The 22058-nt window shown below is 44.0% G+C and overlaps 1 protein-coding gene across 1 annotated transcript in view; it reads right to left on the bottom strand.

Annotated features, from left to right (window-relative positions):
* Positions 1–22058, bottom strand: part of LOC120026190 (lipoxygenase homology domain-containing protein 1-like) — a 48554-nt gene that overhangs the window by 6140 nt on the left and 20356 nt on the right. The window contains exons 8-35 of the mRNA XM_038971015.1: positions 21663–21913; positions 20993–21128; positions 20224–20384; positions 19671–19757; positions 18950–19085; positions 18409–18563; positions 18061–18221; positions 17135–17211; positions 16271–16467; positions 15814–16006; positions 15240–15400; positions 13574–13913; positions 12916–13067; positions 12538–12671; positions 12167–12333; positions 11596–11700; positions 11351–11479; positions 11091–11255; positions 8907–9088; positions 8635–8751; positions 8212–8374; positions 7526–7680; positions 6644–6853; positions 6127–6253; positions 5664–5872; positions 3129–3314; positions 2530–2657; positions 2307–2424 (exon numbers count right to left, since the gene is read on the bottom strand). Of these exons, the coding sequence (XP_038826943.1) occupies positions 2307–2424; positions 2530–2657; positions 3129–3314; positions 5664–5872; positions 6127–6253; positions 6644–6853; positions 7526–7680; positions 8212–8374; positions 8635–8751; positions 8907–9088; positions 11091–11255; positions 11351–11479; positions 11596–11700; positions 12167–12333; positions 12538–12671; positions 12916–13067; positions 13574–13913; positions 15240–15400; positions 15814–16006; positions 16271–16467; positions 17135–17211; positions 18061–18221; positions 18409–18563; positions 18950–19085; positions 19671–19757; positions 20224–20384; positions 20993–21128; positions 21663–21913 (4502 nt within the window). The remainder of the gene's footprint in view (positions 1–2306; positions 2425–2529; positions 2658–3128; positions 3315–5663; positions 5873–6126; positions 6254–6643; positions 6854–7525; positions 7681–8211; positions 8375–8634; positions 8752–8906; positions 9089–11090; positions 11256–11350; positions 11480–11595; positions 11701–12166; positions 12334–12537; positions 12672–12915; positions 13068–13573; positions 13914–15239; positions 15401–15813; positions 16007–16270; positions 16468–17134; positions 17212–18060; positions 18222–18408; positions 18564–18949; positions 19086–19670; positions 19758–20223; positions 20385–20992; positions 21129–21662; positions 21914–22058) is intronic.

Below are 22058 nucleotides of genomic sequence, written 5' to 3'. Positions count from 1 at the left end.
CCTTAAGTAACTTTCTGTCTTATGTAACCATACCAAACGTAACATATCATATTCATTTGAGAGTCCCACATTTACGTTTGTTATGTTACATCTAGTCTATGAGACCAGGCTGCTTTGTGTGTCTGTGGTGAACAGACTCATCTCAGTCTCTGCAGCCTGCATGCTCCAACCTAGTCTGGGTACCAGTCTCTGTACCCTGCATGCTCCAACCTAGTCTGGATACCAGTCTCTGTACCCTGCATGCTCCAACCTAGTCTGGGTACCAGTCTCTGTACCCTGCATGCTCCAACCTAGTCTGGGTACCAGTCTCTGTACCCTGCATGCTCCAACCTAGTCTGGGTACCAGTCTCTGTACCCTGCATGCTCCAACCTAGTCTGGGTACCAGTCTCTGTACCCTGCATGCTCCAACCTAGTCTGGGTACCAGTCTCTGCAGCCTGCATGCTCCAACCTAGTCTGGGTACCAGTCTCTGTACCCTGCATGCTCCAACCTAGTCTGGGTACCAGTCTCTGCAGCCTGCATGCTCCAACCTAGTCTGGGTACCAGTCTCTGTAGCATTCTACTCCTTGTGGCATATGCCAAAGAGACTGGCCTTTCGGCAATCTCAATGTTTAATATGCAGCTGGATTTCCAGCGGAGTTGCGCATTGGTTGTTGGAAATAACATTAACATTTTCCATGACAATATATGGAGCCTTGGAAATAGAATTAGAATTATAACAAAGTCAAAAAACATTTATCTGTTAGCTAGGAAAGTTGTATTTTGAGGCTTAAAATCAAAGCTAAGACGTTTTTGCCCACAACGTGAGATAGCACTCTAAAGGTGAGAGTTGCAATATTTGCATAACCTTTGTGGTTGGAGGATAATTGTGAGGGTTATCAAATCAGGATCAATTCATCTAATCTCCTCGAGCTCATTAATGATAGAATGTTCATATTTGAAGAGTGAACAAAGACCAGTCTCTTTGGCAAATGTACACAGAGTGGAATGTAATAACTGAACAGACACGGCAAACAGGCTAACTCCACCCCCACACTGACTGAAATGGGTCAATACAATTACATGCCATTCACTGAAGCTCACCCCAGACACACTCTGACCCCTACTGTGCAGCATTGCGTGAGTGTGTCTGTCTGGTGTGTGTGGCTAAATTATCCAGTGACCTATCGCCTGCAGGCAGGGATCAGTGTGTGTGTGTGTGTGTGTGTGTGTGTGTGTGTGTGTGTGTGTGTGTGTGTGTGTGTGTGTGTGTGTGTGTGTGTGTGTGTGTGTGTGTGTGTGTGTGTGTGTGTGTGTGAGTGTGTGAGTGAGAGAGAGAGAGAGAGAGAGAGAGAGAGAGATAGATAGATAGATAGAGAGTCTGACTCCTCAATCACACGACAGCGTTATTGCATTTTGGTATACCAGAAGTACATTAATTTCCAGTGGAATGCTATGTTTGCCCTGCAGCATTGCGTTGCAGAGGCAGTTGCAATGCGTTCTGTGTGGTGCGTACGTTGGATTTATCGAACGTATGCATCAGACTCTTTGAGTAGACGGCTTGACAGAAATGGTAGCAGAAGGTGAATGTTGAACTTTTGTTACACACATATCGAGATGATGCTGCGTACCATTTTGCTCAATGATGCTCAATGTCTGTCTGTCTGTCTGTCTGTCTGTCTGTCTGTCTGTCTGTCTGTCTGTCTGTCTGTCTGTCTGTCTGTCTGTCTGTCTGTCTGTCTGTCTGTCTGTCTGTCTGTCTGTCTGTCTGTCTGTCTGTCTGTCTGTCTGTCTGTCTGTCTGTCTGTCTGTCTGTCTGTCTCTCTCTCACACACACACACACACACACACACACACACACACACACACACACACACACACACACACACACACACACACACACACACACGGACACGGACACGGACACGGACACTTAGTTAATGTAGCAATCCCTGCAGAAATCCCTACACCTGTTATCATGGTATTGTATTTTATTGTATTGTTACAGTAAACATGAAGTAATCTACATCTGCATTGCTTGCTGTTGGGGTTTTAGGCTGGGTTTCTGTACAGCACTTTGTGACATCGGCTGATGTTAAAAGGGCTTTATAAATACATTTGATTGACTGACTAATCAAAGACCCTACAACTGTGGTGTGTGGACTCATTGTTGAATTAAGTCGGTACACTCTTAGAAGAAAAAGTGCTATCTAGAACCTAAAAGGGTTCTACCCAGAACCAAAATGGTTCTCCTATGGGGACAGGTGAAGAACGCTTTTGGTATCCTTTTCTAAGAGTGTAGACTGTGACATATTGCCAGTACTGACCTTAGCCAGGAACCAGTCAGGTCGGCTACCAGAGCCGTCAATACGGACCCTCATCTTCCTCAGGGGAGCAATATCATCGACCTCCAGGCTGAACGTGTCCTCCTGACCTCGCTCAAACCTAAAGACAGCCAGAGTGTGTGTGAGCGCAATGCATGAAGGGAGAGGTTCAAGTGTGAACATTTGGTCAGGTGGGTGAACTTTTGGCCAGGTGTGTGTTTGTTACCTGTCCTCGTTCTTCTGCAGTAGGATCTCCTCTGTGGTGCCGTTGGTCCCAAACACAGACACGTAGATCTGGGTGTCTGTCCCAGCGTTCTGAACATCTCCCGTCACCACCGTCACCTCATAGATGATCTGACATTAACACACAATCAATCAATTCATTAATCAGTCAACTAATAAATTAACCAATCAATCAAATAAATCAATGAACATTTGTTTGATTAATTGAAACATACTTTGCCAGTTAAACTGATCATTGTGACAAAAAGGCTGTGTTTAACAGTATCTTTGTATCACAGGAGGTTGGTGGCACCTTAATTGTGGAGGACAGGCACGTGGTAATGGCTGGAGCAGAGTAAGTGAAAAGGTATCAACAACATTTACCACATGGTTTCCATGTGTTTGATTCTATTCGCTCCGTTACAGACGTTATTATGAGCTGTCCTCCCCTCAGCAGCCTCCCTGCTTTGTATATAAAACAGACATGACAATGTACTGTAGGTGTTCAGTATTGTATTAGCAGGTAATGGATGTTTAACTAGGAGGTAGAGTAAGTACAGCTGACTACTGTACCAGTAAGGGAACTAATGTAATGAGACTTGCCTTTTGGGAGATGGTGATGCTATCTGCATCCAACACGTTGAACACCCTGGCAGTCAGTCCATCGCCCCGATCTTTGGCCAACCAGCACTTACACTGGAAAATGTATTTAACCCCTTTGGTTGGCACGCCAACAGCTAGCTCATCAACCAACCAGCAGCTCTCCGGAGTGGCGCCGTCGTGTCCGAGCTACAAGGAGGGCATAGAGCAATCATATCAAACTCTGAGAGAGAGAGAGAGAGAGAGAGAGAGAGAGAGAGAGAGAGAGAGAGAGAGAGAGAGAGAGAGAGAGAGAGAGAGAGAGAGAGAGAGAGAGAGAGAGAGAGAGAGAGAGAGAGAGAGAGAGAGAGAGAGAGAGAGAGAGAGAGAGAGAGAGAGAGAGAGAGAGAGAGAGAGAGAGAGAGAGAGAGAGAGAGAGAGAGAGAGAGAGAGAGAGAGAGAGAGAGAGAGAGAGAGAGAGAGAGAGAGAAATCCAGCTCTGAAATGTGAGAGAGAAGGCCTTAGAGAGATGTGACCGGTGCTTGAGTTGGGCCGGTGCTCAGCACAACAATATTCTACAGTTTGAGTACCAGCACCCCTTATAAAATATTGGCACTAAAATATGATGAGTACTGGCATCTACATTTTAAGTTTATCGGCACCCAAAATGAGTTTTGCCACCCAGAGCCATATATTTAGGCCAACTTTTAGAATGTAGGTCTAATTCCAGACATTCAGTTACATAGCACTGTTTAAATATTCCCCATGTATTAGTTAATGGCTGGCAAAGAATGTTACAGTGTCATGTAAATCAAATCAAATCAATTGTATTTATCACATGCGCTGAATATTTACCGTGAATATTTACCTTACCGTGAAATGCCTACGTACAAGCCCTTAACCAGCAATGCAGTTTTAAGAAAAACAAAAAAAATCTTTACTAAATAAAATAAAAGAGCAACAATAAAATAACAATAACAAGGCTATATACAGGGGGTACCTGTACCGAGTCAATGTGGTTAGTCGAGGAAATTGACTAGGGTGGCTGGAGTCTTTGGCAATAATAATAATCACAGTGGTTGTAGAGGGTGCAACAGGTCAGCACCTCAGGAGTAAATGTCAGTTGGCTTTTCATAGCCGATCATTCAGAGTATCTCTACCGCTCTTGCTGTCTCTAGAGAGTTGAAAACAGTGATGAGCTTTGAGGGCACTATGGTGTTGAACGCTGAGCTGTAGTCAATGAACAGCATTCTCACATAGGTGTTCCTTTTGTCCAGGTGGGAAAGGGCAGTGTTGAGTGCAATAGAGATTGTTGTGATCTGTGGATCTGTTGGGGCGGTGTGCAAATTGGATTGAGTCTAAGGTTTCTGGGATGATAGTGTTGATGTGAGCCATGACCAGCCTTTCAAAGCACTTCATGGAGACGTGAGTGCTACGGGTAGTCATTTAGGCTGGTTACCTTGGTGTTTTTCGGCACAGAGACTATGGTGGTCTGCTTGAAACATGTAGGTATTACAGACTCGGCCAGGGACTGGTTGAAAATGTCAGTGAAGACACCTGCCAGTTGGTCAGCGCCTGCTCGGAGTACACGTCCTGGTAATCCGTCTGGCCCTGTGGCCTTGTGAATTTTGACTTGTTTAAAGGTCTTACTCACATCGGCTACGGCGAGCGTGATCACACAGTCGTCCGGAACAGCTGGTGCTCTCATGCATGCTTCAGTGTTGCTTGCCTTGAAGCGTGCACAGACGTAATTTAGCTCGTCTGGTAGGCTCGTGTCACAGGCAGCTCGCGGCTGGGCTTCTCTTTGTAGTCCGTAATAGGTTGCAAGCCCTGCCACATCCGACGAGCGTTGGAGCCAGTGTAGTACGATTCAATCTTAGTCCTGTATTTACGCTTTGCATGTTTGATGGTTCGTCGGAGGGCATAGCGGGATTTCTTATAAGCGTCCAGGTTTAGAGTCCCGCTCCTTGAAAGCAGCAGCTCTACCTTTTAGCTCAGTGCGAATGTTGCCTGTAATCCATGGCTACTGGTTGGGGTATGTACGTACGGTCACTGTGGGGACAATGTCATCGATGCATTTATTGACGAAGCCGGTGACTGATGTGGCATACTCCTCAATGCCATCGGATGAGTCCCGGAACATATTCCAGTCCGTGCTAGCAAAACAGTCCTGTAGCTTAGCATCTGCGTCATCTAACCACTTCCATATTGAGCGAGTCAGTGGTACTTCCTGCTTTCGTTTTTGCTTGGAAGCAGGAATCAGGAGGATAGAATTACGGTCAGATTTACCAAATGGAGGGCGTGGGAGAGCTTTGTACACATCTCTGTGTGTTGAGTAAAGGTGGTCTAAAGTTTTTTTTCCTCTGGTTGCACATTTAACATGCTGATAGAAATGAGGTAAAACCGATTTAAGTTTCCCTGCATTAAAGCCCCCAGCCACTAGGAGCGCCACCTCTGGATGTGTCATGTAAATGCATCATAATGCAGAAACTGCATTGGCCCAACTCTTTAAATACATGGCTCTGCTGTCGTCTATTTCAGTCCATTTCAACTACTTACCTCCACTTTTTTAATCTCACCAACGTCAGCTCCATGAGCCTCGAAGGACTCCAGAGACCCAGACTCAAAGCACTTCTTCCCCCCAGGCAGGTCCAGCCACAGCCTCTGTGTTTGGGTGTGGTTTGGCCCCATGATGATCACATAGACCCTGCTGCAGGTACTGGCATCGTTTTCTGCCCCCGTGGAGATGGTGAAGTGGTATGGGATGACTGCAGAGACACAAGGTAATGTGTTTGATTGTATGTGTAAGAGTGAGCAGCTGTTTCTCCAAACTCTGCCTCTACAAAGCAGAATGCAAATAAAGACTTTTGTCTGGAGTTATCAATCAGCTCACTGCAATGCATGAAACTGGTGAAATTCAGTCTTTTTTCATAACTCGTTTTTTGTCAATGTGTGTGTGCTGGGGGAGTGGGTTGTGAATGGATGTGTGTGTTTATATTGACAGTAGTGTGTGTTTACTGACTGGTGCTCTCCTTTTGGATGTCCTCCCCCTTCTTCTTCTTCTTGTTCATGTTGCTGTCCACACTCTTCATGATCAGGGCTGAGCTCTTCTTACTGCCCTGGATAGACTCCCTCTCCCCCTCGTAACCCTGAGAGAATACTCAGGTCACACACACTTGCCAGGGTTCTTTGTGTACGTGTACACAGACAGACAGACACACACACACACACACACACACACACACACACACACACACACACACACACACACACACACACGTGTGTATACACTCATACATGCACACACAAACTGACTGCAGAAGTATAGTTCACATATAAATTGGTGTACACACTGTGGCACACTGTGGCACACACACACACACACACACACACACACACACACACACACACACACACACACACACACACACACACACACACACACACACACACACACACACACACACACACACACACACACACACACACACACACACACACACACACACACCAAGGCCAAAAGGCCTCTATAACATTACCTTGACATAGAACATCCTTTCGATGCGTCTGTCCTCTCTCTTCCTGGACAGCCAGCGCTCACACAGGAACAGGAAGACCTCCTCCATATCCTCGTCAACCACCTCCACCTGGTCCAGGTACCAATCAGCACTCATCATGCTGTTGTCATGGCGAATCTTCATTCTAAACACCTGACCCAGGTCCACCGCCTCAATGGTGAACTTATCCACCTGGAATAGAAGGCAGGGGCTCATACACTGAGTGTACAAAATGTTATGGAGACTTGCTCTTTCCATGACAGACTGAATCAAGGTGAAAGCTATGATCCCTTATTGATGTCACTTGTTAAATCCACTTAAATCAGTGTAGATGAAGGAGAGGTTAAAGAAGGATGTTTAAGCATTGAGACAATTGAGACATGGATTGTATGTGTGCCATTCAGAGGGTGAATGGGCTAGACAAAATATTTAAGTGACTTTAAACTGGGTATGGTAGTAGGTGCCAGGTGCACCGGTTTGTGTCAAGAACTGCAACACTGCTGGGTTTTTCACCCTCAACAGTTTCCTGTATGTATCAAGAATGGTCCACCACCCAAAGGACATCCATCCAACTTGGCACAACTGTGGGAAGCATAGGAGTCAAGGGCAAAAGGAGGGGGGGTGCTCTTAATGTTTTATACACTCAGTGTATACTGCCTTAAAATTATTGTACAATTTTATGCTGTGATGCAAAAGCCAATAAACATACACATGAATGACAGAAAGGCCTAGTCAGGGATACTAGGCCTTTCTGTCATTCATGTGTATGTTTATTGGGATACGTAGTCAGGGATACGTAGTCAGGGATACGTAGTCAGGGATACGTAGTTAGGAATACGGTAAGGTCTGTATTCTGTCTCTTACCGCTCCTCTCTCAAACTTGTTGCCGTTGGTCTCAGACTTGCTGAGTTTGCGCTCGCCAGTGTCTCCCAGGTCTCCGTAGATGGTCAGGAAGACGTTGGCATCGGTGCCTGCGTCGTAAACATCGCCCGTCATCACAGACACTTTGTAAGTGTGAGCTACGGGCAGAGATAGGCACAGATAACAGATAAGAAAACACAGATAGACAACCCACAGACGGAAGGCATAACAATGTACTGAAGTGTTCAAATGGGAACAAATTGCCGACACTCTGCGTGACTGCAGAGGAGAAAGAGACCAATTTAAGCAGAAAACTGCCTCATTATTTACTTGGCAGACAAAGAGTCTGACAAACAAAGAGGTGCACTCTGCTGTAATGGCCAGCCTCCAGTGTGTATGTGTGCGTGTGTGTACTCTCCACTGAATCTTCCACCTCAGTGTGTGTGTGTGTGTGTGTGTGTGTGTGTGTGTGTGTGTGTGTGTGTGTGTGTGTGTGTGTGTGTGTGTGTGTGTGTGTGTGTGTGTGTGTGTGTGTGTGTGTGTTTGTGTGTGTGTGTGTGTGTGTGTATTTGTTTGCGTGTTTGCACCAGCTGGTGTGTTTATGCGAGGGCGTGTATGCTTAGGCCTAAATGTGTGTGTGTGTGCGTGCGTGTGTTAGCGTGTGTTTGCATGTGTCTGTGTGTACGTACTCTCCAGTGCATCTTCCACCTCAACCTCGCTGACTTTCAGGGTACCATCTCGTAGTAGTTTCTCCGTTATGATGTCAGAAGGTACTAACTCTCTCACTGTTTCTCCATCATCCTCTGACTTGGCCAGCCAGCGCTCACATGGGAAGATAATAGTCTCCGACCCCTAGAGAAAGCCAGAGCAGCAGTGTGTGACTGAATATACTCCAGGTCTCTCCAAGAGGAGAAGAGCACCACCTTGTGACTAAAAATTGTATTGTTTTGATATATAATAGTGAAGACCGGTGTAGTTTTACCCTGCCCCTAGACACTGGTCTTAGATCAGTTATTTGGAAATTTTACCTAATGGTTGAGGTTAGGATTTGGGGAGGGTAAGCTGATTATAGATCTGTAACTGAGTAACAGAGTAGCCTTTCTCCTGTGTACCTTCCCCTTCCTCAGCAGTCGTCTGATCTCCACTCTGTCCAGGTGCCAGCCTCCGTTTAGCCCTCTGTTGTCATGACCAATACGGATCTTCTCTATGACATCACCCACGTCCTCCAACTCCACAGTGTTACAGAAACATCACCCTCATCATCATCATGAGGCACATTATCATCATACACATCATCCACATCCTTATCATCCTCATTCCAGAATAATATTTTCCCTACACAGCTGTCTGCTCTTTACATTGTCTTATGGGTGTCTGGTCGTACCTCAACGATGAACATGTCCTCAGCTCCCCTCTCAAAGTACATGGTCCTCTCCCTCTTGTTGACACAGAGAGACCTCTGCTGGGTGCACACCCCGTCTCGGCCGTAGAGCACGATGAACACATCTGCATCTGTACCCGCTGCAAACAGGTCACTGGTGAACGTCTTGATCTCATAGGGCACAACTGTGACAGAGGGAAAACAAGGCTTAGAGTATCATATATCATTAGTCATGGGGGGGGAAATATTGATACAGTTACATATCGCAATATCAATTTGTATAAAAATATATACTGTATATGCACAGTATATGTATATACAGTACCAGTCAAAAGTTTGGACACACCTACTCATTTAAGGGTTTTTCTTTATTTTTACTATTTTCTACATTGTAGAATAATTGTGAAGACATCAAAACTATGAAATAACACATCATGTAGTAACCAAAAAAGTGTTAAACAAATCAAAATATATTTTACATTTGAGAATTTTCAAAGTAGCCACCCTTTGCCTTGATGACAGCGTTGCACACTCTTGGCATTCTCTCAACCAGCTTCATGAGGTAGTCATCTGGAATGCATTTCAATTAACAGTTGTGTCTTGTTAAAAGTACATTTGTGGAATTTCTTTCCTTAATGCGTTTAAGCCAATCAGTTGAGTTGTGACAAGATAGGGATGGTAAAAGACCAAGTCCATATTATGTCAAGATCAGCTCAAATAAGCAAAGAGAAATGTCAGTCCATCATTATTTTAAGACATGAAGGTCAGTCAATTCAGAAAATGTCAAGAACTTTGAAAGTTTCTTAAAGTGCAGTCGCAAAAAAACATCAAACGCTATGATGAAACTGGCTCTCATGAGGACCGCCACAGGAAAGGAAGACCCAGAGTTACCTCTGCTGCAGAGGATAAGTTCATTAGAGTTAACTGCACCTTAGATTTCAGCCCAAATAAATGCTTCACAGACACATCTTAACATCAACTGTTCAGAGACTGTGTGAATCAGGCATTCATGGTTGAATTGCTGCAAAGAAACCACTACTTAAGAACACCAATAAGAAAGGACTTGCTTGGGACAAAAAACATGAGCAATGGACATTAGACCGGTGGAAATCTGTCCTTTGGTCTGATGAGTCCAAATTTGAGATTTTTGGTTCCAACCGCCGTGTCTTTGTGAGACGCAGAGTAGGTGAACGGATGATCTCCGCATGTGTGGTTCCCACCGTGAAGCAGGGTGGAGGACGTGTGATGGTGTGGGGGTGCTTTGCTGGTGAGACTGCCAGTTATTTATTTAGAATTCAAGGCACACTTAACCAGCATGGCTACCACAGCATTCTGCAGCAATATGCCATCCCATCTGGTTTGCGCTTAGCTCATTTGTTTTCAACAGGACAATGACCCAATACATCTCCAGGCTGTGTAAGGGCTATTTGACCAAGAAGGAGAGTGATGGAGTGCGGCATCAGATGACCTGGCCTCCACAGCCAACAAGTCCTCAGCATATGTGGGAACTCCTTCAAGACTGTTGGAAAAGCATTCCAGGTGAAGCTGGTTGAGAGAATGCCAAGAGTTTACAAAGCTGTCATCAAGGCAAAGGGTGGATACTTTTGATGTCTTCACTATTGTTGTACAATGTAGAAAATAGTAAAAATAAAGAAAAACCTTTGAATGAGTAGGTGTGTCCAAACTTTTGAATGGTAGTGTACATATATTATATTATTATAATTATTTTTGGTTTCTGTAGGTAGCTTGTTCTCCATCTTCTTTTTAAATGCTGAGCCAACATGTTTTCAGCACTTTTATTTCCCTGACTGATCAAAACTCATTTTGACATGCTCTCTCTTGTCTCTCTGTACCAGACAATCACAGTAAATCGCAGTATCGAATCACAATATATATAGAATCGTGAGAATGGCATACATATTGTAATGGCATCTAAGTTTCGGGATAATATTGTATTGTGAGGTCCCTGGCAATTCCCAGCCCTATATGGCATGGTATGGTAGTATAGGGTCCTGTACGATATGGGTTATCTACAATAAGTACAGGGTGCATTAGGCTGGCTCTTGGTATGCCAGGTATGGCCTTATATGGTTTGATATAGGATAGTAACACTGTGTAGAGTAGTGGTATGCTAGTCGGCTACAACGTGGGTTATCTAAGTATAGTATGCTGCAGGTTGGTTCTTACATGGTGTGTAGAGCTCAGTCTGGAGGTCTGCAGGGAAGAGGTCCCTGACAATGGCCCCGTCGTCCTCTCCCTTATCCAGCCAGCGACCACAGGGGAACCTCAGCCTCTGGCCCAGGGAGGGGGCATCCACCTCTACCCAGTCCAGGAACCAGCCTGATGCTGCCCCTGTATAGGCATAACACATTATCACTGGAAGTGTGTGTGTGTGTGTACATAATATGTGTAATCACATATCATATATATGTATGAGCTTGTTTAACCTGAGTTGTCATGCCCTATGCGTATTTTCTTCAGTGTTCCAATATCCACAGCTTCCACTGTAAACTCATCGATCATGGCCTGCTCAAATTTATTCTTATGTAACTTGGATGCTTTCAGCATTATGATGCCTGTGAAAACACACAGCAGTAAATATCATAGTTAGTAGGATATACAAATACACACACTCTAGGACACAAAGATGTACTGTATATCACCCATCTCAGTGTCTGTAAAGCATCGTTACCTGTATCATCCTTCATGCCATACAGGATGGCGAACACGTTGGCATCAGTGCCCGCATACTTCTTGTCTCCAGTCTTTACCCTCATTGTGAAGGTGGTGGACATGGCTGACAGACACATCAACCAAATCAGATGACAATCTATTCTTGATAATGCATTGTTATTATTCAGTCAAATCTAATGTTATATTGTATAACTAGTGATTAACAACACCTAGAGGTTAGCATGCTTTGTATTTATTAAGGATCCCCATTAACTGCTGACTTGGTGGCAGCTACTCTTCCTGGGGTCCAGCAACATTAAGGCAGTTATATACAATTTAAAATAATACATGACATTACATTTCATAACACTTTTCACAACACATTAAGTGTGTGCCCTCTGGCCACTACTCTACTACCACATATCTACAATACAAAATCCATGTGTACGTGTGTGTAGAGTACATGTCTTATCATGTGTGTGTAAGCGTACAGCACGACATACAAAAATAACTGTTCTGAAAATAACGGGAGCAAACTCAACACAAGAGCAAACAATTAGCAATTAGCCTCCAGTGTGTCTGTGTCTCACCCTTCTGCTCCAGGCCGAGTGTTGCACTGGAGTTTTCCTCGTCATCATCATCATCATCATCATCCTCACCCTTCTTCATAAAGGCCTCGTCCACAGGGACCAGCTCCCTGGCAATCTGTCCGTCATCCTCATCGATGGCCAGCCACCGTTTACATGGGAAGTAGTACCTAGAACACTACCGGGTCAGGTTTCTAGACTCTGTCTGTCCGTCCGTCCGTCCGTCCGTCCGTCCGTCCGTCCGTCCGTCCGTCTGTCTGTCTGTCTGTCTGTCTGTCTGTCTGTCTGTCTGTCTGTCTGTCTGTCTGTCTGTGACATGATAATAACCGATGTATACTAATATTATTGTGTAATCCTGTGCCCCCCCCCCTTACGTGGTGTCGTCTTTGTTGTCTACTATCTCCACCCTGTCCAGGAACCAGGCAGCATGAGGTTGGCTGTTGTCGTGACGAATCCTCAGCTTCTTCAGAATGCCCAGATCGATGGCCTGCATGGAGAACACGTCCTCCTGAATCCCGCAGTAAAACCATGGGAAAAGTCAGAGGTCAAAGGCATGATTAAAAGGTTAATAAAAGGTTACTGTAGCCTGGAACATCTTTTTCAATGATCAATAGTTGTTCAATGCTTTAATTTATTGAATCAGGCACAAAGGTCAGAGGTCAAACAGCTAGGTCAATTGGAGAGAGGTCGTAGTTCAAGAGCCATCCGGATATTATTGACATCATCATCATATTGGTAGATTGCTTCTTCACCTGCCCCTTCTCAAATTTGTTGAGGTTGTTGGACTTTCTTAGTTTCCGCTCGCCCGTGTCACCGATCTCTCCGTAGATGTTGATGTACACGTTGGCATCGGTTCCGGCTCCCCACATGGGGCCAGTAAACACATGGACCTCATAGGAGTTCTCTGTGGATCATCCAGATTCACATAGTCACTCATTACATAATCCATGACCATACAATAATTACAACTATTCACTCCCCTCCAGCCTCCTATCAATAATTGGCTTCGCACTTAACACACCAGATATAACTGATCTTGGTTCATATTGAAGTCAACGATTACTTGATGAATCAGGTGTGTTAAGTGCTGTGCGGAACAAAATCATGAACACACTGCGGCCCCCCAGGACCAGACCCTGTGCTCTAACTCCACCTCCACCCCACCCCCCCCCCTTCCCCAATACAAGTGTAAATAATGGACTATAAATTGTGCCTTCCTGTATTATAATTATGCTAAAAATGTTTATTCAATTCTACTGAGCCATTTACTATATGTTCATATTCATATATTTAATTTATTATTGTTGTTGCATTTTCGAGAAGGAACCTGAAAGTAAGAATTTGGTTGGACAATGTATACCATGCGTATCCCGTACATAGGACTAATAAAACTTGAAACTTGAAGCCTACCCTCCAGGTCTCCGGGGTCCTCGGGTAGGAGCTCCACCACGATCTCCCCGTCCTCCTCGTCGCGGGCCAGCCAGCGATGACAGGGGAACGTCACGCTCTCTACCACCTCCTGGAGCTCCGTCACGTACTCCTCCTCCTCATCCTCCTCTTTCTTCTTCTTTTTATTCTTCTTCTTGTCCTTCTTGTCATCCTTCGGTTTCTCCTTCACCACTTCCCTCTGTACCATGGCCATAGTGAGCCGCTTGATGTCCACCGTCTCAAGGAACCACCCGTCGCTCACGCCCGAACCATCGTGCCCGATGCGGATTTTGAATAATTTGCCCACGTTCAGCGCCTCGATCTGGGGGTTGAGAGACAGGAAGACAGGTCAATGGTAGTTATTTTTAATTTAATTTAATTGATTAGGATCCTCATTAGTCGACACCAATGGCGACAGCTAGTCTTACTGGGGTCTGATATATAACGAAAAAGACATTACAGACTAAATCATTTACAATTTCAATACATTTAAAAATATTAACATGTAATGTGTGTGTATATCTATCAGCACTTTGCAGGACTTGACCATATGACAGGACAATAATCAAGATAAGATCAAACTAGAGCCTGCAGGACTTGATCATATGACAGGACAATAATCAAGATAAGATCAAACTAGAGCCTGCAGGACTTGACCATATGACAGGACAATAATCAAGATAAGATCAAACTAGAGCCTGCAGGACTTGATCATATGACTGGACAATAATCAAGATAAGATCAAACTAGAGCCTGCAGGACTTGATCATATGACTGGACAATAATCAAGATAAGATCAAACTAGAGCCTGCAGGACTTGATCATATGACTGGACAATAATCAAGATAAGATCAAACTAGAGCCTGCAGGACTTGACCATATGACAGAACAATAATCAAGATAAGATCAAACTAGAGCCTGCAGGACTTGACCATATGACAGGGAAATAATCAAGATAAGATCAAACTAGAGCCTGCAGGACTTGATCATATGACTGGACAATAATCAAGATAAGATCAAACTAGAGCCTGCAGGACTTGATCATATGACTGGACAATAATCAAGATAAGATCAAACTAGAGCCTGCAGGACTTGCTTTGTGGAGTGTGATGTTAAAAAAAAACACCTAGAGGTTAGCATGTGTTGTTTTCCAGAGGGAATAGAAAATTAATACTTTGTATTTATTAAGGATCTGCATTAACTGCTGACTTGGTGGCAGCTACTCTTCCTGGGGTCCAGCAACATTAAGGCAGTTATATACAATTTAAAATAATACATGACATTACATTTCATAACACTTTTCACAACACATTAAGTGTGTGCCCTCTGGCCACTACTCTACTACCACATATCTACAATACAAAATCCATGTGAGAGCCTACAGAGCAGAGCATCTCTTTATTACGGACAGACCTCTCCCTCCTTACAAATTTGAGATTTGTCATCATCAACTCCACTCCACAACATGGCAGAATTACTGATTTCATGCTAAATCTTCTCAAAAACAATGATAGCTGTACTCTTCAAGAATCCATCCAATTCACAAAGGGACAATTATTTCCTTCCCACAATTAGAACCCAATCAATGTGTAGTCAGTAGACTACTATTACTGGTTCACTGACTGTATCTGAACAAGGTGATCCAGACCTTATAGATCTCTGTGGTCCCGCGCTCAAAGTTGTTGGAGCGGCTCTTGAGGCTGATGAGCTCGGTCTTGCCCTCCTCTCCGTAGATCTGGCAGAACACATTGGCGTTGGTGCCACCATTGCGCATGTTCCCCGTGACCACTGTGACCTCGTAGTTAATCACTGCAAACCAGAGGGCAGAGCAACATGTCACTAACCAATTAAACCATGGCAGAATGATGGAGAGTGGCGACTAATGCACCACAATCCATCATAATCACTAAGTAGGCCGTCAGCACTTATTACTGGACAGAACTGTATTCATCTAGTCACGTCATCTGATTACAGGTTGTTTCAGTGATAATGTAAGTTTTCTATCATTTTGACTGTTCCTGTACTTTTTCATTGGGTTTTCTTGTGACAACTCTGGTAGCTACATTGTGTGTACAAATGCCCCAGAGTGTATTTGAAAGCTCTGGTATATTACACAGTGTGTATAAATATTACACTGTAAATATATGTATTCTCTGGCACAGTATTTACTGTATAATACATGCATTGTCTCAGAGTATCCAATCTAGTAAATTGTCTGTTACGTTTCTCGATGTCCAGGGTCTCGCTGGGATAGATCTCCACCTCCACCTTGCCATCAGCCTCATCCTTACAGAGCCAGCGATGGCTGGGGAACTGGTACTGCTTCCCATGGACCGGAACAATGATCTGGACACTGTCCAGGAACCAACCAGCACGCAGACCCTCGTTAGTGTGGCCTATCAGCAGACGGTGGATCTACAGAGATAGAAAACAGGAAGTAAGAATCAGGATGGAGGGTCATTTAACAAATGTTTTTATCCAGTTAACATGGTCCGTATGAGACCCATGTAGGAATCAAAACCACAACTGATGTTTAATAAAGCACCATACAACTCCAAGAAACTGAGACATACACTATAATTACCTACTGTTGGGATGAGTTGGTTTAAATTAGACAACTATAATCTATGTTTCTAGGTTTCTGATCATGTATTCTATAAAACATAAAAAATGACACACTTGTCCGATGTCATAGGTCTCGACGGTGAAGATATCAGTTTGGCCCGTCTCATAGTAGTTACTCAGGTCGTTGTCCGAGACCACCAGGAGTATCCTCGTGGTGTCGCCCTTCTCTCCGTACAACTTAACAAACACCTTGGAGTCCGAGCTGGCCCCATTGATGTTGCCTGTCTTCACCGAGATATGGTAGTTGACATCTTAAAAGACATATGAGGCATGGGTTTTTCCTCTTGTAGACACACACACAACTTTAAATGGGGCCTTGAGTTTTTCATGTTTATTTTCAGATTTTATTTTTTCATTGTACTGTATATTCACACTAGCTACAGTATGTGAACATCTGTAGTATAATGTTTCTCCTACAGATACGCTATCTTAATTTGACAAGTTTCTCACAGCAAGAAATTTATGCAGGAAATGTGAATTATTAGGTGATTTATAATTAATGGACATTTTTATAAGGGTTGATATTTTTTTTGTTAGGATAAATCAAGTCTGATATTTTAAAGTGGAAATTACAAACTTGACAAGCCTTTTTAAACCTCGATACACTAGAATTTGCATTTGCTGCTGCGCAGGAAAATTCTCTGTGACAACAGAGTGAACAAATTAGGATAGAACACCTGTACTTGATGTCTTTTGAAACATATCAAGTATCTTTCGATTGTTAGTTTGTCCAGACTGCTGAGTCTGTGTGATTAATGACCATGGGGGGGGGGGGGGGGGGGCTACGCGACAAGCCATTTTGTTTTTTTCCCCCCACCTGCACATAATGTTGTTGTTTTTTAAAACTCAGTACAAACTGTCTTTCTATTTGTGCAAATAAACTAAACTAAAGTGTTGTCTGTTTCATGGTTGACTCACTGTGGAGACGCAGACCATCTCCTGCTGGCACTAACTCACGAACGATCTGTCCATCGTCCTCATTCCGGTCCAACCACCTGGCATAAAATACACCCAAAAGGAGATACTCCATTTGAATCAACCGCACCTCTACAAGGCACAGGTATACAATCTAAAACACTTTCACTCAACATTGCTTAATGTATAGCCTAGAGGTTGAAGGAGGAAAGTGTTACGGTGTAACAGGGCACCCCAGACTTGTGGTTTAGCTCCAGTTACTGGAGGGAGAGAGACCTGGCTGGCCACAGTGTGTTTAGTCCCTATTTGTAATGGGATGCTGGTCCATCAGCTGACTAACTGGTTTAAGCGAGGCAATTGGAGAACTGCCAATAGAGACAGACTGGGTGTGGCCAGGCCAGATGACTGTCTTCCCTGAGGCTGTATGGCTGGTAGTGAAACACTGTGTGATTGGCTGTTTGGTGCTTTAGTTGTTACTTGTGATAGGAGTGAGTGATTAGATTAATTTCATTATCAAGTAAAAATGTCCCTGAAGGTGCACAGTACAAGTCCATGAAGGTGCATCCCATGAAAGTAATTTCCCAAACTCTCAGTAAACTGATGGAATTTTAATTTCAGTAAATTGGTTACGTTCTCGTTTTACATTATAGTCACCAAGGGCTGGATTTAATGCATAGTGCTGAATATCAGCGCTGTAGCGTGATTGAAATGGAAAGATCATTTCCGATTGACCTGACATATGCAGCATTTACCGTGAATGCAGTCTCCGCGAACGTGGGAACATTGCTTTTAAATTTCTATCCGCTGTAGCGCAGGTCTTCAGCGCAATGCACTGAATCGAGCCCTAAGTTAGTTAGTTGGCCATGCTCTCATTATGTTATGAAATATATAATGTGATTGGTTGCCACGTGATTGGCTGGTTGACTTGCCTGTTACAGGGGAACTCTATGGCCGCAGACTCTGGTTGGCCCTCCTCCCTGACCAACACCTTATCCAGGAACCAACCGCAGCCTCCACCCCTCCCATCATGGCCGATACGCACCCTGCGCACCTGCCCCAACGACACCGCCTCGGTCAGAAACTCATCGGCCTGTGGAGAAATGAGGGAGATAAACCGCTCAAAACCAAGTTAACCCACTGAGCTAAAGCCTAGAGATTAGATCTGGGACACAAGATCTCTTCAGGTCTCAGGAAGGGTTACTGATTGCATGAGCATCATTCACTGAACCACCTACACTACATATACACCCAGGTACTCCTGAACCACCCCTACTCACGTTGCCCTTTTCAAACTTGTTGACATTGTTTTTGCTGAGGAACATGAGTCGATCCCCTGTGTCTCCCAGGTCCCCGATCACATTAAGGAATACGCTGGCATCAGTTCCACCTCCACTCACTCTCCCAGTACAGATGGTGATGCGATACTTCAGCACTGAGAAGTATATAATGTTAACATTCTCTGTGATGATTCTAAACATTCTTAATAGGACAAGAGTATTGATAAGTATTCATGCAATGTTTGAAGGTATGCGGTTGTCATACCAATATGTGGTTTTAGCGTGTGTGTGTGTGTGTGTGTGTGTGTGTGTGTGTGTGTGTGTGCGCGCGCGTACGTGCGTGTGCGTGTGCGCGTGTGTGTGTGTGTTTGTGTGTGTTTGTGTGTGTGTGTGTGTGTGTGTGTGTGTGTGTGTGTGTGTGTGTGTGTGTGTGTGTGTGTGTGTGTGTGTGTGTGTGTGTGTGTGTGTGTGAGTGTGTGTGTGTGTGTGTGTGTGTGTGTGTGTGTACATGCATGTGAATGAGAGTATGTGTGGGTCCTACGTAGTAACGGCTCTGGGATGAGAGCTCCGGTGGCTGGCAGCTCTCTGACGATCTCATTATCGTCCTCGTTGATGTCCAGCCAGCGGCCACAGTTAAACGAGTACTTCTCCCTTGTCAGAGTCTTCATCACCGTGGCCTGGGGTAAGACACCGACATAACACTTAAATAGGGGACTTAAAAAAAACATATAAATAGTTCTTCCTGACTCTGTGACCTGACCTAATATAACCTGGTTTATTGCCTATAACTAGGGCCCAGAGTTCCAGGTCAGGTCACATGGTAAGATAAGTCAGACTAGTGTATAATATATCTCAACCACTGCTCTATCAGATACCAGTCTGTACAGATGTAGGATCTTAATTTGATCACCCTGTTGCAGGAGAACTTTCCTGCAATGCAGGAAATATAAAACTTGCAGTGTATTTGATGTTTGAAAAGGCTTCTGAAGTTTGGGGCCGCAGCGTAGCCTAGTGGTTGCAAGTTCGCATTCCCGAGCTGACAAGGTACAAATCTGTTGTTCTGCCCCTGAACAAGGCAGTTAACCCACTGTTCCTAGGCTGTCATTGAAAATAAGAATTTGTTCTTACCTGACTTGCCTAGTTAAATAAAGGTAAAAAAATAAAATAATTGTGCTTTGATTCACTTTCATGATAAGTTTGATTATGTAACTAACAGTATAAAAGGCTAATGTTGACAGACCAAACAACCCAGTAGATCTCACCCTAGCGAAATGCCAGCCTGCGAAAGGATGTCTCTTTTCGTGCCAGATACGGGCCTTCGTCAGTTTTCCAATGTCTGGCATTTCAATCTACAGTGGTCCGACAATTTAAAACTGTTAGTATTGAAGAAAGAATAAATACACACAAAAGACAAAATATATACATTCAAACAACTTAAACACGCATATCACAAAAGTTATAAAATGAATATTAATGAGTCCATACCAAATCTCTGGGCAAAAATGTCCACCCACACCAACACCCAGTTTACAGCGGGCTAACACTGGTGCGGCTACGGCGGGCAGCAGGTAGCCTAGTGGTTAGAGCGTTGGGCTAGAAACCGAAAGGTTGCTAGATCGAATCCCTGAGCTGACAAGGTAAAAATCTGTAGTTCTGTCCCTGAACAAGGCAGTTAACCCACTGTTCCTAGGCCGTCATTATAAATAAGAATTTGTTCTTAACTGAATTGCCTAGTTAAATAAAGCTTAAATAAAGAATTTTAAACCACTGTGGTGTGCAGAAGATGTATAGTTCTACGGCTGAACCAGGTCTTACCATGAACTTATCCAGCTGAGCCTGCTCAAAGCTGTCTGAGTTGCTCTCCAGTCTCATCTCATCTGACTTGCCCTTATCACCGTAGATCTGTAGGAAGACCTGGGCGTCCGTCCCTGCCCCCTTCACGTCCGACGTCCAGATCCACAGTGACCACGGGTACTCTGGGAAGGGTACGCAGGAAAATGAATCCTGTTGTCTATTGCATATCTGTCTGTGTGTTGTCATTGATGTCAGTGTGGTTTGTAAATGTTGACTGTCAAATTCCTAAATACGGCTAATAAAGTAAAGTGAACTGAACTCGATTGGTCTCTATAGGCCTGATCTAAATATATTACATCCTACCTCCAGCTGAAGAGTTTCTTTAAAATGATGTAAACTCATCTAGAATCATATTTGTGTGTTGCTGTACAATGTCTGAACTGGCCCCTCACAACTACATATGTAGGGTCTTCGTTTGATCACCCTGTTGCAGAAGATCTTGCAGGAAATGTACAATTTTGTAGTGTATTTGAGGTTTAAAAAGGCTTCTGAAGTTTGTAATTTCCACTTTGAAATTTCAGACTTGATTTTTACACACAAAATGTTTTATCAACCCCTACAAAAATGTCCATGAATTATATTCCACATAATAATTCACATTTCCTGTTGCTGCAGGATTATTTTCCTGCTGTAGCAAACTGGCTCAAATTAAGATCCTACATATGTTTAACCAACTGTAGGCCTATGTGTGTTACAGTAGACGTGTATGTAGAATGGATAGGTCACCCACTCTTAAGTTTCTTCTGCCTGAGGGACACCATCTCGTACAGCTCCCTCTCAATCAGTCCGTCCCCCTCGTCCTCATCCAGCCACTTGCAACAGGGAAACGTCTGCTCAATCCCTGTGAATGGGCAGTACACTGTCACCTGGGCGGAGACACAGAGAGAGAGAAAGACGTTAGAACATAGAAACACACACCAGTAGATAAGAGGTACATGTAGATGATGAAATGTGCAATACTGCAACATGAAAAGAAGACAACAACAACAACAACAACCTCAACAACAACATCAACAACAATAACACCATCAACAACAACATCAACAACAATAACAACATCAACAACAACAACAACATCAACAACAACAACAATAACAACACCATCAACAACAACTTCAACAATAACAACAACATCAACAACAACAACATCAACAACAAGAACATCAACAACATCAACAACAACATCAACAACATCAACAACAAACTCAACAACATCAATAACAACAACATCAACAACAACCTCAACAACAACAACAACATCAACAACAACAACAATAACAACATCAACAACAACAACATCAACAACCTCAACATCAACAACCTCAACATCAACAACAACCTCAACCTCAACCTCAACCTCAACCTCAACATCAACATCAACAACACAGATGAGACGGAACCTTTTCGCAGTACCAGCCGGCCCCAACAGCTCCGTTGTCATGTCCGATAGTGACCCTGCTGAGTGGGCTGAGCAGCGCAGCAATCTCCACGTTGAAGATATCGATGAGCCCCCGCTCGAATGCTCCACCCTCCAGGAACACCTTGCCACTGTTCTTCAGGCCCTTGGTGCCGTGCATGATGATGTGGATCTTAGAGTTGGTGCCACCACCTCTCACGTTGCCCGTCATCACCTGGACATTGTACACCACCGCTTTGGCGATCCAGTAACACAGAATGGTTAGGTTATAGGTCATTCAATGGATTCTATTATTCTAGCCATCATAACTAAGACCATGTGACCTGACCATAAAAAAATCAGGTCACTAAAGTGAACTGGCCCTAAACACACTATCTGA

The sequence above is a fragment of the Salvelinus namaycush genome, chromosome 31, assembly GCF_016432855.1.
Source record: "Salvelinus namaycush isolate Seneca chromosome 31, SaNama_1.0, whole genome shotgun sequence".
Lineage (NCBI taxonomy): Eukaryota > Metazoa > Chordata > Actinopteri > Salmoniformes > Salmonidae > Salvelinus > Salvelinus namaycush.
Note: the sequence above shows the minus strand (reverse complement) of the source record. Positions and strands in the feature narration are given on the sequence as shown.